At 45.2% G+C, this 19,660-nt stretch overlaps 1 protein-coding gene across 3 annotated transcripts in view; it reads left to right on the forward strand.

Moving 5' to 3' along the window:
• The first annotated feature begins 10,562 nt into the window (after positions 1-10,562).
• The window catches only part of runx2b (RUNX family transcription factor 2b), a 32,209-nt gene continuing 23,111 nt past the window's right edge, over positions 10,563-19,660 (forward strand). The window contains exons 1-5 of one of the 3 annotated variants that reach the window (XM_061270810.1): positions 10,563-10,753; positions 11,586-11,625; positions 13,097-13,202; positions 14,263-14,823; positions 14,989-15,096. In XM_061270810.1, the coding sequence (XP_061126794.1) occupies positions 15,039-15,096 (58 nt within the window). In that variant the 5' untranslated portion in view covers positions 10,563-10,753; positions 11,586-11,625; positions 13,097-13,202; positions 14,263-14,823; positions 14,989-15,038. Of the gene's footprint in view, positions 10,754-11,585; positions 11,626-11,653; positions 12,829-13,096; positions 13,203-14,262; positions 14,824-14,909; positions 15,097-19,660 lie in introns of those variants that run through there. The other 2 variants (XM_061270809.1, XM_061270811.1) reach the window with 2 other exon arrangements.

Below are 19,660 nucleotides of genomic sequence, written 5' to 3' on the forward strand. Positions count from 1 at the left end.
CATCAAGGGAACACCCGCAACGCAATCTGCGAGCGTCTCCCCTTCCTTCGCTTCTCTCGATCCGTCTTTCAGATGACTGAACCGTCGCCAAATGCTTCCAAATTCTTTTTCCCCACCACTCTTGTGTCTGTGTTTGGAGCCTCCCCCGTTATGGATTGGGATGAAATAATAATTACCCTGTCAGATTCAATTGGCGCATGATGATGTAAGAAACAGGAAATATCATAAATATAAGCAGAATCCTGGCTTGTTTGATCGGGATAAAAATTAAATCCTTGGGACGGTTTGTCAGAATCTTGCCATAAAAGGCCTACATACCACGTAATTGGCGATGAGGTGCCTGGTACCATTAAATCTGGAATGTCACTGCAGAAGAAAGGACTCGTGTCGCATCTTTCCAATGACCGGTTATTCCATCGCCTGAAACAAACCCAGATTGGCGTTCTTTAGCATATTTGGTAGCCTAACGCCGGGTCGTAGCGCGGCTCTTACACGGCAGGGCCTGATTCCTGGCGGACTGCACTTCGTCGCCTGGATTTGTTTAACCCCGGGGATCAACCTTCAGACGGGAGCATGTGTGCAGGTAATGACTGCCAGATGAGGCCAGGCCGGCACGCCGAGGCCTCGCCGATGCTCCGAAGACGAAGAATGAGCGCTCACATGTGCGAACAAATACAGGAACTGTTCTTGGAGACAACTGTGCAAATAGAACAAGTCGTCTTAGGGTTACCTTTTTTTAAGAACTGTTGATACAAAGCCGGACTAATGCGAGGCGCCGTTAGCCGATGTGATGTCACTGCGGCTTTAAAAGCCGTCTGGCCGCGTTGGCAAGCCAGACGCGACGGGCCAAAGGTGAGTTTGCCCCGGTGGCGTCTGGACATCGGGTTACCACAGTCTAGCTGGATGAACACTCACCCTGTAATGACGAGACACTGGAACCGATCCCGCTTTCTGCCTTGCGTCTTCATTCAGAAAGCAAACAAATAAATGTCGGAGATTAAACATAGAGCGGCATCTTTGGCACTTACCGCGACCACCCGGGAGGCCGCAGAGGCCTCACAAATTTAGCAGCCTCCCGTAGAGTCAACAAAAACAAGACTGCCTTGCCAGGGATCTACAAACAGCCATTAATTGGGAATATCTTGTCAGTGCTGATAGCCTCAATGAAATCGTCAATGGAAAATCCGATTTGAATCTTTTTCACGCCATGCTGCGGAAAGTGATTCCTTCCTTGAAATGTCGTCATGTTTTACGCCAGTCGCCATGGCTTTGAATTCATTTGCTCCCCTCTGAAGCCTAGGCGGTAAATATCCGAGTAGTGTGTAGCTTGGAGAGGATGATGAGGGGGCCGAATGATTGAATTAGACCTCGGAGTTATGATTTTTTTAAAAGTCCTTGAACGACTCAGACTGTGGCTTATCCTCAATCGCGCGTTTGTCCATTTGGACTTAACCCCACTTTATTGTCGCCAGGGAACAGGCCCTATGACAGGAAGCCTCTCCACATCAACCGCTCGGGATAATTTAACACGGCAACCCCCCCCCAGCAAGAACAGAGCAAACAAGACCCAGGGGTTTGATAAAGACTCCGGGTGATGAAAAGGCTACCAGAAGTTAACCCCCTCTCCCCTTTTTTTAGCCAAACACATGCACCTGGACTCAACACAGTCCACTTTCCTCTTCTTGTTTTCTGACCCTCATCTCTCGTTGTTGGGAGCAGGTAAAGAGGGGCATTCAAGCGTCTGAGCCACCTGGGGCAGCAGCAGCAGCAGGTTGAGAGAAACTTTAGTGAAGTCAGGCTCTGGAACATGTCTGCGGGCAAATTACTCTGCCGCTACTGATTAGTGGAGCCAGCTTCTCACCTGGCAAACTCAATATCGCCGCGTGACACCACCACAACAAGCGGGAGCGCCTGGCTCAGTTACGAGGTGCTAAACTTCAGCTTGTCAACGGCGACTACCATTCTTCCTTCAAATGGGACATATCGTGACTTTAATTGCTTGTGTATAAATACAAATATGGTGGTAGCATAAAAGGATAGGTAACTCGTATTTATTACTTATTGTAGTTTTGCACACGTGTTTATTGTACATGGCAACCGGGCGTTAGAAACATTTTGTGAGCAAGCAGCAGAAAAAGTCCCGAGTGACGTATCTGCTGCAGCCTACATAATAATTAAGTCTGACCGCACTTTTCCTCTTTGCTCTTCCTCATCCTCCAGAAATAGACGCTTATATTCCCCCCGCTGGCTGCCTCTGCCTTTTTATCCAAGGTCGCGCTCATCACTCTTCAAGCGCTGTCATTAATATCCCCATTAGCCACCCCCCCCCCCCCCTGCCAAAAAAGGAAAAACAAAGTTGAACATTTTGTGCCGATTTTTGTGCTGAAAGAGGATCTTGAAATGCTGTCAACGGTTGTCCGGTGGCGTTTCCTTTGTGATCTACTCAAAGGCGGCTTGCTTATTATTGAATGGCGTCTCTGTGAGCTCGGCATAGGCGGGAGGACATCTTATTAGGAGGTTAACAAAACACTCATCAGCTAATACCGCTTGTAATTGCAGCGGCGGTGAGGAAACACAGCATGCTAACACCCAGTATGGAAACAATCTGACAATGCAAACACTTCACAAAAGCCACAATGTGTCCGCGTGGAACTGTGTGTGCGTGTGTGTGTGTGTGTGTGCAGATGGCGGGTGTGCGAAGCGTCAAATTGGAGAAGCGGGGCCCGGTGCGAGTGCACATCTGGAGGGAATTTATGGCATAATTCCGTCTATTATTGCTGCGGTCGGTGCTTAAGGAGCGCGCGTACAATTAAGATCCACTCGGCGAGCCTACAAGTGGCCCCTGGCCTAAACTAATAAACTGTGCTGGAGAGCGCTGGATTCATTTGAGGTTATCATCATCATCATCCTCTCTGGATTGATAACTTTTTAACAGGCAACCCCCCCTGCCCCAATTTACTCATCTCGGCTTGATATTACAAGCTGAAATCATTTTGGCCGCAAACTAGACGTACGGTCAACAAAAACAGTGCTGCTCAATTTCTGGATAGCGCTGTTCACGGCTAGTGATATGCTAGCTGATTGAGATGCCAAAGTGAATTTTAGTGCGTCGTGGTTGGTTGCCACAATGGGACAAACCAAATTTTGTGGAGCTATATAACATCAAAATAATCAATAACATGACTACTACGACGAAATTGTCCGTCACTTGTCAGTTATTGATTCAGTGCAAGCTCTAATTGCTTTCAAATGAACATGCTGCTGTTGTTTTTTTTCTCTTCAATGATTATTGATGAGGCGTTAGAGATTTAAGATCTCAGCTGGGAAAAGTGAGCTCGGCGTGTGATTTAGGAGCTTCTAACGGCTCTGGCTTGAGCAGCTCGTAAACCACAACAATAAAGCCCTGCCTTCCATGACCCGCCTTCTTCTTCACTCTCGGGGTCAAGTAGCTACACGTGTCGGGTTCGTGACCTCTAACCCCAACCGCTCAGTAGTCTTAAGTCACTTTTTTTTTCCCTGCTTGTTTTGTCACCGCTCTTTTATACACTCACTTCCTTGTCAAGCTTCTTCTCTTTGGCCAAAACTTCTTTTAATTATCCACCAGCATCCCGAAACGAGTATTCCGTGCGACCAATGTAACAGTCGAGGCTAATGCCGGTTCAAAATAACCATCTGAAATTTTTACCAGGCTTTAACGGTAGACCATCAACTATTTCATCCTGTTAGTTTCTGTGGGTGCCGCCCAATGTTTATTATTGATCTAAATATAAGTATATTGGGACACTTGGGATAAAGTGACTATCGGATGAGTAATGCGCTTGTGGCCGAGCTCCGCCCTTGATAATAACTGAGGCCGTTTTATTCCCCCTCACCCTCCCAGGTGGTTTTACCCACTTTTTTTTTCTGCCTCTGCAATGCTTTGTCACTCTTCCTGTAAATGTGTGTGTGCTTGTTTTGACTCCGGGCTGTGTTTTTCTTTTTTTCTCTTTGACTATTTTCATCTTTTCTGCCCGAATAATAATTATATGTTTAGCCGAACAATGATATTTCACCTCCTGTGTGAGCGGGGCCTGGAATGAATATAGTAGAGCAGATGTAAGAGTCCAACTCAAAGGCAGCCTGCAGCTCGTTTGACACCGTCATTTTTGATAGTATCGCCGGGAGAGATTATTAAAAGAAGCCCAAATGCCTGAACCTTCAAGTCTGTTAAAAACAAGTCCGGGAGTGAACTTTTACAACTTCCTCGTTCAGTCTCTGTTCCTAACATAAAGGCATAAGTAATACCAAAAAAGGAGGAGGTAATTTACTCCAGTTGTGTAATTCATTCCATTTGTTTAGTCACAAAAGGTTTTGGGTCCAGCTCAGGAAGCGACAGAGACAACTGTCTTCCAAAGCCAGCCGACTGGCCGTCGATCTGTCGGACACTCTGTGGCACAAAAAAACAAGGGAAAACATTCGGCCCATAGTCTCGCCCAAAGCTCGCCCTCCGCGGTCCTTCACGCTCAAAAGAAAATGGTGTCTCCAGCCTCCCACTTTGCCACTTAACCTTCCTTTTGATTTCTCGTAGCAGGCCAGAGAGCAAAGCTAATGCAATCCAAAGGAAACTCATTTCTACGCAATGGTGCTAAAAATAACGGCATGAGAAATTGTTACTGCTACACATCATTTTATGCCTTTTTAATTCGCCATTTTACAAAGCGTTTCGCATGATGTTAGAAATGGCTAGCAATCTCCCAACATGGTTGTAGCCCAATGTGGCAAATAGCAAACAATTCTCCAAATAAGATGCAAAACATGCTTGCTTCATGTCTTCTATCATTTTCCTTCCCTTGACAAGCTCCTGTATAAGTCACTTTTACATCGCTTGCAAATCTCTATCTATTGAAACCATGTGTCTCATATTAAAGCCTTCCACTTGCAATAAATCAGCCGTAGTTGACGTTCTGACTTTATTGCAACAGCCCTCACGTCATCTTTTGCGTGTTGCTGTGCTGCTTGTTAATTCTTTAATCGCGATTAATTGTTTTGCCAGGACATGATCGAATGATGGAAGAAGTTGATCCAAGTCAGACTGCCTGGAAATGCCTTGAACTTATAAATCCAAGACTGCTGCTATGACTTGATCCCACACCTCTTATCGTGAATAGTATCGTGTTTGGTAAAACTCAAGCCCGTTAGCCTCAAGCTCAACTTTAGCTGCGGACCCTGAGACCGCACAGCCCCTCGGGGGTGGGGGGGCCTTCGCTGGCTTGCCTGCAACGCATTATTTGCGTCAAATCAAAAGCAGCTCACGTATGAAAAACTTTATCGGGGTAAGTAGACAGATATTCAACCGAATATCAGCAATCGGAATCGGCAGGCGGCAGATCTTTGTAGCATAATAGCGGTAAAAATCCAGCAGCAAGCAAGAATCTGTCAAGACCAGGGAGTCTTTATTTAATGTAGGCGGACAGCTGTTCAGCATTCTGAAACGCCAACAATCGTCGACGAGTGGTGCGTTTCGGTTCAGCCCACTCTCTGATGTTCACTTTGCTACGTTGGCCTTTCCGTAAATATTTTCAAGTGTGTCAGTTAATTCTGAGATTCCCCGTCTGGGAAAATAAACGCGGTGCCGCTGCGGCCGGGCAGTCGTTACATTTATGCGGCAAAACGTTGCTTATTTTTGCTTCACTCTCAAGAGTGGCGCTTCTGACAGTTTGTGGCGCAATTTCAACGACGGCGTCGGACTCTGTAATTACCAGCGATGAACGACAGAACAAGGACTCTTTGAAGAAAAGAGGATGATACGTACAAAGAAATTCAACAAAATATATATTTTCTTTCTGTCTTTTTTTAAACAACAAAACATGGAATTTCCGACAGAACATTATGCTGATGGATTTTTTATATTTTTTTTAAAGAAAACACAATGGTGGAGTGAGCAGTTACTCATAATTATTTCTTTGCTTTGTCGAAATGTTGACACATTGGCCTCAAAAATGTCCCTCCCGCGCTCGAGGCATCGCTTCCGAGCCAGTCGTCAGCCTCTGTTGTTGAGCGGGCCAGTGACCATCATGGCCCGCAACCCACCGAGTGGTCTTGGTCCGAAATAGAATGGTACATTCCAAACCAATATAACAGCGGCAGCGCACCATCTTGTGACCGCAGTAAATGGCAAAATTGTTGTGCATGCTCTCTGAGGCACGCCTTGAGAGAGAGAGTGAGAAAAAAAAAATCCCAGTGGCGCTAACATCAGGTAGCATTTAAGAATCCTTCTGCCTTAATGTATGACGAAACATGCCCGGCTTGCCATAAAGACACCAGCCGGGCCTTCAAAAACAGGATATGGTCTGCACTTCTCATTGAGTGCACACAAACACACTTTAAAAATAAAACCTAACTTCTGTTTGATTACAAAAAATTGTTAAAAAAAAAAGGGACAAAATAGTCGTAAGGCAGCTGCCGCCCATTTCTTGGGAAACTTTGCTTACTTACAGTCGATGTTTTTTTTTTTAGAGGCTGTTCTCGCAGCTGTTTTCCCGCCCTCGTGTTGTAAAAGACAGGAATGTCCCCAATTTATAAGGAAACGGCAGGATGGAGAAGTAAATTAAATTAAAATTGCTCATTTGGTTTGTTTTTGTTGAGCTCACCCAATTTCCCACCGAAAACGAATTCATAGGTTTCTTCAATTAGGCTATTGGACAGGTAGACAAAATCTATGATAGGTTGTAATCAATCTGACAAAATACAAAGTTTTGCATGATGATACATTTTAAATCTTGAAGATTTCTCACAGATCTGCTTCTCAGTTGTCAAAGAGCTTGTATGGCTCCCACAAGTCATCTGCTGCGTATCAAAACGTTGGCACTTTCATCTGACAAACTAGCGTCGTCGACATCAATGCGTTCCAGATCAGGCAACCCGATAGCCTGCCTTTCTTCTGCTCCGTAAACAGATCATCCATTCAAAGCCCTTCCGCGTCCCGACTTAAGACCGGGCTCAGCTCGGTGTCCGCTGACTGCTTCCACGTGTGTGTAGGCGGCGTTGAGGTGTGCGATGTACACTGGTGGCTATGTGGCGCCTTAACAAGTCACTGGAGCGGGAACCTGACGGATACTCCTTATTACCGCTGAGGTGTCTTGCGATGGCCACGGTGACACTCCCAAGCCAGGGGCGGGGCGGCTGTCGGTTGCCAGCGCCAAGTTCACAGGCCGCTCAAAAAGTGCAACATCAGTCAATCGGCAGACGCCTCGGCGTTGTCGATGTGCGTGGGTCGTCGCCTCGTCAACTGTCGCCATAATTGAGGCTGAGTAATATTCGAATGGGGGGATGAAAGTTGCAAATCTGGAGGCCATTTCGAGACGTCACCCAACAGGCCAAACGATAGATTTACACGCCGGGTCATAGAGCTTAATTCCTATTTCGTGCAGATATCTGGAATACGTAAAATCAACGTACTAAAAGTAGTCGGGCAACCGCAAGGAATCTCTGAAGTGTCAAGTATCAATCAACTCTGAAGTTGAAGCTCTACAGTTATTTGCTCATGCTCAGATCGGAATCGTTACTGTTTATACTTCATAAAATCAAGCCGGATTCAATCCACAGACATTGGAAATTGGATTTAGGGCTGGCAGTGTTAACAAGGCCCAAGTGGCAAAAGAAACGCAACCCACTGCCAGCACAGAAGCCTGCAATCCTTCCCAGCGTCCGCAAAGACAATGGGCTTACACCCAGGCTTAAAGCCCTCAAGCCCAAAATGACTTCCAGAATTGAAGTTCCTCCACATTTCGCCGAGGACGCGCAATAATAAACCCATGTGAGGGTTTATGCCTCGGATCAAAGATGGTAATTCGCCTACACTGTCCCGCCTCCATTATGAGGAAATCCACCAGCGGATGGTGACCATATGTTAGGTGCATTAATCCTCATACAAGAGAAAACTCCAAACAGGAAGAGATGAGGTGGAGGGGTACAAAACAGGCAGGAAAGAACTACATAAGCTCTATTGACTTTTTATACGAGCCACACTGGATGCTCGATACTACAAACTGGAGATTTTATTAAAGCCCGTACAAGTAAGCGGTGGAACAACGTAATATATCAATCCGTAAAGGAGAGACCAAGGCCGAGGGTGGTCGGGTCATCTGAGACTTTTTATGTGAGGCCCAACAGACACGTGTAACATTTAACAGTTATGAGATTGCCAGAGAGGATTTTATTTCAAGGCGGCATACTGTACAGCCTGCCATGCATGTGCTAACTGCTGCTAGTTTTGACGTCTTGGGTCTCTTTAAGCGGCATAGAATTTGGAATAAGCCCAAGCCCAGAAAGACTAAAAAAAAAAAAAATGTGGCTAGGTGCATATTTCAGCATATAGTTGGTGTGCTGTTTACTGTAGTTCCAAAAGGTTCACATTGTCCAAATAATGAAATTACATACTGGACTTATGATTTGCAGCTGTCGTACTTGTTTTGAGACTTTAGTTGTAGCTTATCAGAAGCTACCAAATAAATGCCGCATGTGCGTCCCTCAAACCATGAATGTTCCCCTTTCACGGGGCGTTTTGATAATGGTGTTTTTGGCTACAGCCCAGCCGCGCTGCACCTACAGTATGCATAAATCAAATATTTGGCTTAGTTTGAAAATACACGGCTATATTGAGATGGGAGCGGGGCGAGATGATTTAATGGACACGAGAGGAAGAGGGAGCGAGAGAGTGGGCTCAGGAGCCAAAAGCTTGGTGGTCTTCTTGCCGGAGATCAAGACCGGCCGACGGGACATTGCGGAGACGACCAGATGCCGCTATTCACTACAGGGACATGAAAGTGTTAAGATGGCGGAAGCTTCCGGAGGGCAATTAGCACATAATTTCAAACGCGTGTTGGATTTGCAACGGTCCTGCCTAGCATAGATGTATTACTTTTTGCCTTACTTAAAGAGCGGGAGTAGTAAAGATGCAATACACAGGATTTTATTTTTACATTTGTGGGAATATACAGAAGGAATTAGTTAACTTCCTGGGATTCTCTGCCGTATTTTGAGAGACATTTATAAAGCATATACGTCGCACTTCATACATCACCGTTAACGTCAAGAATCACAGACCGAGAACTAATATTTGTCTTGGTTTATTTTCCTCTGCGTCGAAAGCTTTGATGAAATGTTCTGGACTAGCGTTGTCCTTTTGGATACTGCACATGTTTCCAGAGGGCTCGTCTTAAGTTACGCCAGGATGCAAATGATGGTTTTCTCCAAATAATCCTATTGAATAATTTTCATACATTGCTGAATGTAACCATTCGGTTTTCAAAATCTACCAAACATCAGAAGCCTCGCCACCGACTTTCTCGGAGAAGCTTGACTCCCCCTCAGTCTGTAAAGTCGATGCTAATTACTGTCAGACGCTCTGACAGGTTTGACTTTACAGCGTGGCGTTAATAGCAACAATTTGACAAAAGGCAAACAGCTCCCGGGGAAATTCACAAGATGTTTCCTCTCGGGCCGGAGGGAAGAGAAAGACGGATGATCACAGATGCTGGCGCTTTGCAATTGTGACTCACGACTTTGCGCCAAACGACACAGTTTCTCAGAACGGTTTACCATCACAACAGCTGGGACGTAAACTATCGCTAATCCCGATCTGGTCACGATGGTCGCCCGCCTTTTTGGAGGCTGGTGCGCTGCCAAGGGAGGCCGACGCCCCACTAGGAACAACGTGCTATCACTTAAGCGGGCTTCGCGATGACTACGCTGGCAGATGAAAGCGACGTGAGGGCCGTGAAAGCGGAGACTCATCGGCATGTCTGAGTAATCAAGAACAGGCGGCGGGTTGTCCATGTCCGTCATCGATATCCAAAAGCCTTTTTCTTTGTGCGTACAAAAAATGGCCACAAACTCAGTTTAAGTCAATCACCTTCATGGCAACTTTTTATCTGGTTTTGGATCGAGAGTGGGATCGTATTTGAATAATAGAAAGATTTTCTATGGGACCAAAAAAAAAAATGGAATCCGCCAATATCACAGGCTTCCTTCCGCTCTCCATCGTTCCCGCCGCCTCTCACACTGTCACTTTGCATTCGCCGGAGTTCATCAGAGCCACTTGTATTGTTTTTGCACGGTCAGACCTTTTTTCCGGGTATTTTCGCAGCCCGCTGTTTGCACACCTGGCGGAATTGTGAAAGTTTGTCTTGGGTCACGGGTGTGTTTATGCAGCCCCGGGCCCCAGAGGTAACCCCGTCACGCCGACAACTGGAAAGCCGGCTTGCGTGCGTGATTGTATACACGTACGTGCGGGAGGCTGAGAGAATATGATTGAATGCGAGTGTGACCGAGAGAGTACGATTGTGTGTGTGGACTCCCCGAAGTGGTCTTGCTTGGAGAAGAGCCACGCTCCCTTTCAGCAATCAGGCAGCGGCGCCCCGCTCTCACACTGCACTGTGTTTGTGTGTGTTGCCGTGCGTGTGTGTGCGCACATTGCTTGTGTGCAAGGCGCTACCATGTTTTCAGAAGCCAGGCTCGGTACGGTGCCGGCTACTAATGAAAGCCAGCTTTCTTTGCTCCCATTTGGACATCAAGGCGTAGAGCGTTATGTAACAGAGATTTCAATGCAGCTCTGCTTACCTCTTGCCTCTGTGCAACACACAAACAGATAAACAGAGTGACTTTTCAACCGCACGGCGAGTCTGTGTCATAACAAGATGCAATCGGAGCCACGGCCACTTCTAATGATATCAACGTTACCGTTTACCTCCGCTCACCCCGTAACCGCGAGACGGTGAGTAAGCACGTAGCCGCCTGCTGCTTATGCTATTAGCGGCGCTGATGAGAGACGTCTGAACGTCTGTAAAGTCAACCCGTAATTATCATGGCTGCGTGTCCGCGGGGCAAAGAAACACAACTCAGATTTATAGATTTATTCCGTCTTCAAATTAGCATCGTGCCGAGCATTCCGGCATTTCATCTGGGCTGGAATGTGCGGAAAGCAGTTCATAAAATGCGCATCCGCGAGTTGTATGATAATGGCGCGGCAGCCGAGGTATGAGAGGCATTTAGGGCCTTTGTCCCCCCCCAAAGGTTTTCTGGGCGCTTCGCAACAGAGGAGTGGGCTTCCGATGTCTTATTGAAATGGCTCGGATGCTCGCCTGGTGTTGACAAAAAGCCTGTGTGTCATTGTTTTCCTCCGGTGTGGCTAATCGGTTTTAGCGTCAAACGAGGGCTGCTTTGACTGCATCTGGCAACCCAAGGTTTGATGGATGAATGATTTTTGTTTTGAATGCGTTGCCACCACAAGCAGCAAACATCTTCGTTTTATTTCTCTGCGGTGACTCACACTTTCCACGTTTAGGATCAGTCTGAATGGATCAACGCTCATCAATTAGCATTTGCGGACACCAAAAAGTCCAAAAGCATTTTGACGGATGGCTTTTGGAGCTTTACGGCTATAATTCAATTAGGATACCAGTGGGGACGACGCAGTTTGTTGCTTATAATTGAATTAACGCCACTTAATTGCATTTATAGGCTGCTGCTACTGTGCTTCATCGTACTCCAGCGTGGGACCGGAATACGAGAGCAAAGCCTAATGCTTGATTTCTGTTTCATTTCAGGAATTAAAGACAGAAGACTGTCCACTCATGAGATGGCAACGTAAGTCACCCTTTTTTTTTTTTTTTTTTTTTACTTTAGAGGAAGTTGTGATGTTGTCATTGGAGCAATATGTAAGATATATTTGTAAAAGTTGTATAAAACTCAAATGGTATAAATTGTCACCAATAGCTTATTCCAGTAATTTCTTCTCTTAAAATTATACAAAAAGTACATTTGCTGTGAAGCACAAGCCATTGCATTTTAAAGAAAAGAAAATTAAAGAAAATAGAAGGTAACCTTTTCTTTTTTTTCTTTTTTCTTTTTTTAAATGATAATCAAAAGACAATATAGGCCATAATTTAGTCACTGGGAAGCTATCCTCTTTTCCCGCCTGTATTCTGTCATCCATCAGTGCTTGGATCTTCCTCCCCCTTTTTTTTTAATTCCACATTGAAGAAGAAAAGCAGCCTCTTGTCCACAATGTCTTAAATTCAGCTTGAGAAGGCCCGGGCTCGGAGTCACGGCATTGTGAAATCATGTGAGGCGAGCAATTATCCGTCACAAAAAGAAGACAGCGGAGGCTTTTGTTTGCCCCATTGTCGCTGCCACACGGGCCACCCTCACATTGGCTCGCTTCTCCAACGGGAGCCGCTCGCTGCCATCAGGCTGGCTTTGTTCTCGCCGGCAAATAAACAGACTGCGGCATAATGGACCACTTATGTGTAAGATCACTGAGGTTGCCCGGCGTGCCCCGCGCTGACTGAGTCACGGGCCTCGTGCGTCGTCCCCACACTTTCCCGGTGACACAATTTCTGTTTATGAAACTCGGCGTCATGTGACTTGTGTTGGGGCTTGCATCATCACGGCGACGGCGTGTTATTATGTGTGCTGACTTTGCACTTCAGACACTTAAAGCGGACCAGTAAATCAGATCTTCATCAAAAAAATTTTGCAGATTTTGTTTCCCTGCCCTCACTTCCACATTGACCATCATTATCCACTCACACTTTTCCAGAAATAAAAACAAGCTGAAGGAAACCGTAGCGAGCGCGTGTCATTTTCAGCAACACGTGAAACCTCGATTATGTTTCTGTGAGGGCTTGTGATAACAACATTGAAGGTGCTTGCATGTGTGGTCTCGAGTGGTAGAGCCGCCGGGTGGGCCTTCCAGAACCCAGACCAGAACTCACGGCGCGGCCAAGCTCTTCATCTTCAATTCGTCGGCGTATTCGGCCACCGGAGGAGAAAATCTTACGAGATTCGGTATCGTATTCCGGCCTTTCACATGAACACAGCTGTCAAAAATTGTCTTGACACAGCAGGACTCCCATCCTCCAACCACCACCCCAATAGCATGCCCTGTTTACATCCAGCAACGATTTAGAAAAACGTTCAATCCGCCAAAACACCGGGTTTTCCAGACGTCGTCGCAAATGCGCTCTTGCGTGACTCGCTCAGCTCCTCTTACGGCGTAATCGTCTCAAATCCCCTCCAATCAAGGACGTTCGCTTTTGTTTTTTTGCCTCCGCAGCCCGAAAAACAAAAGCAGAAGCCTGATTTGGCATGGACCCGCCCCCTGGATCATATCTTGGATCGGTGGTGCTCAACCTCCATGGTTGAGGTTTGGCGGGATGGAGGTGAGTGTAGAAAGACTTTGGCAAAATATATATGGAGATTTTTTTTTTTTATACGTACTGTATTTCACAGATTTTTTACTGATCATCAAAATTAGCTTTGTAGTTCTGCAATTACACTTTAAAGCCATTCCAAACACAGTCGCTTTTCTGATTCATTTTTCATTCCGTCTTTTAGCCAGGCAGGGTCGTGACGCCCAAATTACACTCCTGCCATATTGCCAGTAATTTGCCGCGCTCGTCCGTCCCGCACCTTTAACGCTTCTGACAGCGGGGCATCCGATCGTTTTGGCGCGCGGTGCTAAAAGTTGTTATTCGAAAGGATAACGTTTCCAAATATCCAGAAAATACAGCGAAGATATTTTTAGCGGGAAAGGTAAACGCCACGGCTGACACCACGCATTAAATCTCAGAGTGGAAATAGCCGGCGTGCGTCTCGTCGATGCCCGGGGCGTGTTTGCCTGCCGCCAACAGCCGCGCGGCGACGGCCAATCCCGAGCCGGCGCTGTGACCCGGGAGGCATGTTCTTGTTTTAGATGGCAAATATTTACTGAGCGCCCAGCGCCAAGGTAAATTCTTCACCGCGCAGAAATACGGTAAGTGGCGAAGACGTGAGGAACTGCCCGGCGGCTCGGATTTAACGTCATTATTCTTTATTGTCCTAAAGCACACACACATGGAAGCTATTAAAACGTGTTTAATCACGACTAATTGGGCCTCACCGACATCAATCATACAAACAACCATATAAGATTTCATAGCTCATAAATATGGATTTTATTGATTTAAGCGGGGGATTTAAATACTTGATAATGGTACAAACCTCATCATAAAACCTGATACCTGGAGGAGATCTGTCAAAATATATAATCATTGTGTAAATGAGCCCACCAAAAGGATTGGAATTGAATTTATTTGAACAGAAAGGTTTGGCTTTACCGTCAAATAATGGATGATACTTCATGTGAGCAAAAGTATTGTGTATAACAAATTATTTTGGAAAAGTGTTTATTGCGCTCTGGCATCAAATCCTCCCTTTTGGTTTTTTCTGCTGTGTCACCAGCAAGTTGGCGACTCCAGTTGACTTTCTCGCCTTCATTCTTCACATTCCCCTTGTGGCTTCTGCTCGCACCTGACGTGACGTCTCAAAAGCACATGGTGACAGAAGATTGCACAGCCCTTTTTTCCTGCAGAGATATTCTGACAACTTCACCGCTGGGAAGTCGCTCCTCACGACCTCTCCGGATCTCAGAAAGCAGCTTTGGAAGGGAGAAAGCGGGAGTGACACATGGGGGAGATGGGTGCCTTCGAGCCTGGAAGCGCAGCTGAACCACGCGAGAGGGAGGAGGGAAGGGAGGAGAGAGGGAAACCACAATGAGGGTCCGGCCCACCGCCGTGGTGACGTCGCGGGAGCACGTGAACGAGGCTCTCCAGTGACGGCGCGTGGAGGGCAGGAAAAGCAGTTTTTAAAGCCGCTGGTGCCGTTTTGGGGTTTTTGCGCGAGGTGCTCCTCCAAAACAACCACAGAACCACAGACGCGCAGCTCGGGGCTTGGCGTGGCCGGAGCGTCAATGGTTAATGGTCGCGGGCCAGCAGCACCAGTCACAAGGACGGCGCTAAGCGGGTAAGAACGCCGCACCATCCGATTTTTTTTTTCCCTCCTCCATAAAAACCAACGCCGGCTTCTTCCTTGTGGTCATCCGAATAGTTGATACGTAAAGGCATGTCTCGCGGCTTCCCGAATTTATTTTTTCACCCCCTGTTCTCCTCCCCCCGTGACATGGTTTAGGACGTGTCAAGGTTCACGGAAACCGCCGAGGAGCGAGAGCTGGTTCCGGCATGGCGTCAAACAGCCTCTTCAGTACCGTCACACCATGCCAGCAGAACTTCTACTGGGGTGAGTACCGCTTTGATTCCTTACATGCTGCCGGGGTCTTTTTCTCGGGGTCAGGTGTTTGGATGCGAGGGAGTCAAGCATCCCGGATGGTCATCAATTAGAACCTTGTTCAATCACACTTAACCTATCTGACACCGCACACCTCAAAAGCTTCTACAGCGCAATGAGAATCTTCAACAAAAGCTCAAATTTCAGGTACCAAATTTTGGCAATCGCGACAACTGCACTAAGTTTAATAATGATTTTGGCACACCATGAAACCGCAAAACCATCAAATAATTGCCATGTTCTCGTTGAAGTGCCTTTGATTTGCACTATGCAGTCAGCCTGCGTTTTTGATCTTCCTCTTGGAGTCTATATTTCCATCATAGTCGGAATCCTTTTTAGGTGACAAAGATTGAGTTTCAGGAAGCACATTTTGGCGCATAATACAAAAGACAAAATATCGAGTCCTATCAAAATGACTTTCTTTTGCTTTGTACTCTATTCATCCTGCATATCTAATTTAAACACAGCAAGATGGGTTTTTGCATTTTGCCAAACAGTGACGTTCAGATATGATAAAAACAATAATAATTTGCCTTTATTCCAATTGCAAAGCTTCTTCATATTAAGTAGGATCTACATTTTGAGGCAACCAAGCTCAAGTTCCAGCTGCCAAATTTTGGCAACAGTAAGAGACTATGGTGGATTAAAAATTGATTCCTACTGGATTTTTCCCCCCCAAAGTTTGACCACCAAATGCAGTGACTGGATTAAACTTGGGTCAACCTTTGGCTACTTTATTAAAGAAACATTTCATGTTTTTGTTTGTTTGTTTTGTTTTAAGACTTGGACATACCTGGAGTTTCAGGAAACAAATTTTGGCAGCATGCATTGTTCACTTCACTTCACTTCAATTTAGTTTCTATTTTCAGTACAAAACCACTTTTTTAAAAGAATGCCCATGAGACAGAACCCAAAATCTAATTTAACACAACTGATCATAAATATTGACGCAGATTAAATTTTGATGGTAATTCTCGCAGATGCAACACTAATTCGGGATCAAATGGCAATTGATACTTAAAACTGAGTTAGTTATGTTGTAAATAAAGTAAAATACTAAGGCACACATATTAAGAGATACAAAAAAATGCTCAATGTTGCTGAAGTTGTTTTTGCTTTGGTCTTGTTACACAAAAGGAAAATGTTGTGGAACTACGTGACCTTCTTTGTGAAAGCTCGCTATCTTCTCTTAACAGTTAGTAGCTTTATGATTTTCAGTCGTCCGTGCGCTGTAATTCATGGTCTCCCTTTTTGTTGTGGTCTTTTTTGCACAATGGTGGCGTCTTGACACAACTAGCTCAATGTGAAACGTAAATGCTGTGGAAATTCATGGAAAGTCCCCGGATTCTTTTTGGAAGATTAGGATGAGCTTTAAACAGTAGCCTAATGATTTTCAGACTTGCACTGTAACTTATGGTTGCTTGTTTTGCTGATATAGCATTTTTTGCATGGATGCAGAAGCTTTTATAATGTACAGATGGATGTATCGTCTTCTAATTTCAGAATTAATTTGGAAAGATTTAAATCAACTGTTTTTTAACAGTAGTATTGAAATTTTCATTTCACTTTTTGTTGTTATTTTTATGGACTTGAGCGTCTTGAGATAACCAGCCCAGTCGGGCAAATAAGTAGTGCATGAGCGCTCGAGTTTTAAACAAACATTTACAAGCCAATGTCTCTACTCGCTCCGTATCCTGAGCGGCTGAGTCCAAATCAAATATCTGCAAGATGTTTGTCAGAAGTCTCAAAGCTCCCCGCACACATCTGCTGCGGGCCTCTCCACAGAAGCAGCGCCGGGGCTTCTTAATGCGCCCCAGCGTCTTCCACCAATCACTGAGGTCTATTACCGCGTTAACCTCTCACCCGCGGGGAGCGAGCGTGGCAGGAAATTGAAAGCAGGATGATGCTCAGGTGCGAAGGGGGAAGGATGGAGGCGGCGGCCAAGGTGCTATTCAGTCCGGCCGGTTGATCGCCTATCGATTCTCACGGCGTCTCGCTGATTGATGTCGCCTCCGGCGCCGTTTTATGATCATCTGGCTCTTAAGTCTGTCAGCGCCGCCACAGTATGTCGCCGGGACCACCGGAGTATCGGCCTGTGTTTGTAATTTTCAAATGAAAACAAGTATTATGTATCATGAGGGGAAAAACACACAATTGGTGTTCCAAACAACTGGGGAAAAAAAAAAAGACAAAATAATGCTTAGCCAGAATCCTAACACCATTGGACTATTTTTCAGAAAAATCATAATGTTCCAAAAACAAATTAATAATTTAGTGGGAAGAAGTTAAAGTTGTATTTTTTCGAGAATAACCACAGTATGATATTCAACAAGTGAAGAAAAGCATATTTTAACCTGATTTATGATTTGTCACAATCATTTCAGAGCTTTTAATTGGCTCATAGTTTGTCAGGATTGGTTTGTTTAATTGGCCCCCAACGATCTACTGCAATTTATTTTGCAGACCCCCAATGTCTTGCCCACGGACCACAGTTTGAGAAGCACCAACTTAGCTAACATTGGACATGTAAATTGCTATGTGTATTTTGAGAGCACTAAGGATTAATCATCTTTTCCATCATCAGTCGACTTAAATCCCGTGTGTGAGATCCGAGACGTCCGCGGTGTTTTCTCAACTAGTTCCTGCTGGAGCCATTTTTTTGGGGTGGTAGAGAGTTTTTTTATGTGTGTGTGGCGTCAGCTTTTTTTGTTTTTTTTTGCCCAGAACGCAAGTCGCAAAAATCTTTATTTTGTTTGCCGTAGCGCCACATTGCTGCCGTCACGGAAACTTTTAATTTGAGCCGCCGGTGCATTCCCGCAGAAAGACGACGCTGGCAAAATATTCCCCATCACCGTGAACATTTGTCTTGGCGTCACCTCCGCATTTAATTGCCCAAAATCCATTTTTTGGCTTGGCGGAGCCGTCACAAAAGTCCTCGACTCATGTGGCAGCCACTAAGTGCCAGTCCCTGTCTGCAGAACATATAATGGCCCTATTACAAACTTCATTACAAATAGATAATTAAGTCACGGGGGCAATTATCCTCACGGATGGTTCTCAATCAAAGGGATCAAAAGAAAAAAGAGAGCCAAATATCTGAAGGCGGTAACTTACACAAGATGGCTTCTGTTGCTTGAATGGCACCCTTGATGTAATGTGTGAAAAGCTGTTAGACCATATCCATGATACTCATCTTAAATTTCGACAATTTAGTGCGGTGGTAGAATTTATAATTTGCATTAAAAAGTGTTTTTTCACCATTTTGGTTTACCCGATATATATATTTTTTAAGGGGGAGGCGGGATAAATGCTCTTTTGGTCCACCGGTGTGTTAATTCCGTTGCCAAAAGTGTACACGTGTGTTTATGATCTGCACGAGCTATTGGTGCCTGTTAGTCGCACATATTCTAATCATCTGTGTCATTCCCGCAGACTAATTGAGGCGTGTCTGCGTGATGCCATTTTGGCTCTGCAAACAAGTAATAGCTTTGTGTCTTGTAGTGTTGCCAGCAGAGTGACAAGGTATCGTGATTCCAGTAAGACAGGGACAACAGTTTTTTGATCTTTGGTCAGCTGTTTTTAATGATGAGACAACATTTAAAAGTCATTTAAAATAACCTTTTTGCTATTTCGCTAAAAGGACTCAAACTCCAGAGTTGCGTTCCAGATCTTGCTACATAATAAAAGGTGGTCATTAAAGAAGGCGTCAGATATTTGTTATCAAATTAATTACTCATTTCTTCTAATATAATTTCAGAAAACGTTTTGATTATGTGGTAGTCAATTGAGGCGATAAAGCGTTAATCTGTTCGACATGCTGTTAACGCCTTGCTAGCTCTGCTAATGCTAATTCAGCCTTAATGATTACTGTTCTTTCAAAGCGTTGCTAGCTCTGCTAATGCTAACCCAGACTTACTGATTCCTGTTCTTTCAAAGCGTCAACAAAGCCAACAAAGGCGGGAGCAGTTCACACCTCCTTTCTAATCAAGTTCATAAAACAAAGCATTGGGCGGTTTCCTACGGTCTCAGCTAACCGCATTTAGCACCTGCTGTGCTAGTGTCATTTCAAGTTTAGTTTAAGTAACTATGCTTGAAGGATTATGAACAGTAAACAATTAACTGCTCGGCACTAGATTTGAACCACTAGGAGCGAAGAGTCAAAATGATTGTGTGCACTCATAATAAATCGGAATTCACTTGTAAACAAATGGTGGACATTTTAAAATGTATGCACAGGAGACGTAACATGTCCAAAATTGTTTATCAAACATGGATTTAAGTAACTGGAGTCCAATACTGAATTGTTTGAAACCCCGCTTACACTTTTACACAAAATTCCAAAACTCCCTTTCCCCCCGCGACGAGGGCGTATAAAAGCGTGCGCAGCCTCTTGGATGTTTGTTTTCGGCCCGTAATGATGTGAGCGAGCGCGGTGACGCACAAGGCCTTACCTGTTTTACGCCACGAGGGGAGGGAAAAGGTCAGTCGTCCGCCCTGTTGATTTAGTCTGGCAGGA

Source organism: Syngnathus typhle, linkage group LG22 (genome assembly GCF_033458585.1).
Source record: "Syngnathus typhle isolate RoL2023-S1 ecotype Sweden linkage group LG22, RoL_Styp_1.0, whole genome shotgun sequence".
Taxonomy (NCBI): Eukaryota; Metazoa; Chordata; class Actinopteri; order Syngnathiformes; family Syngnathidae; genus Syngnathus; species Syngnathus typhle.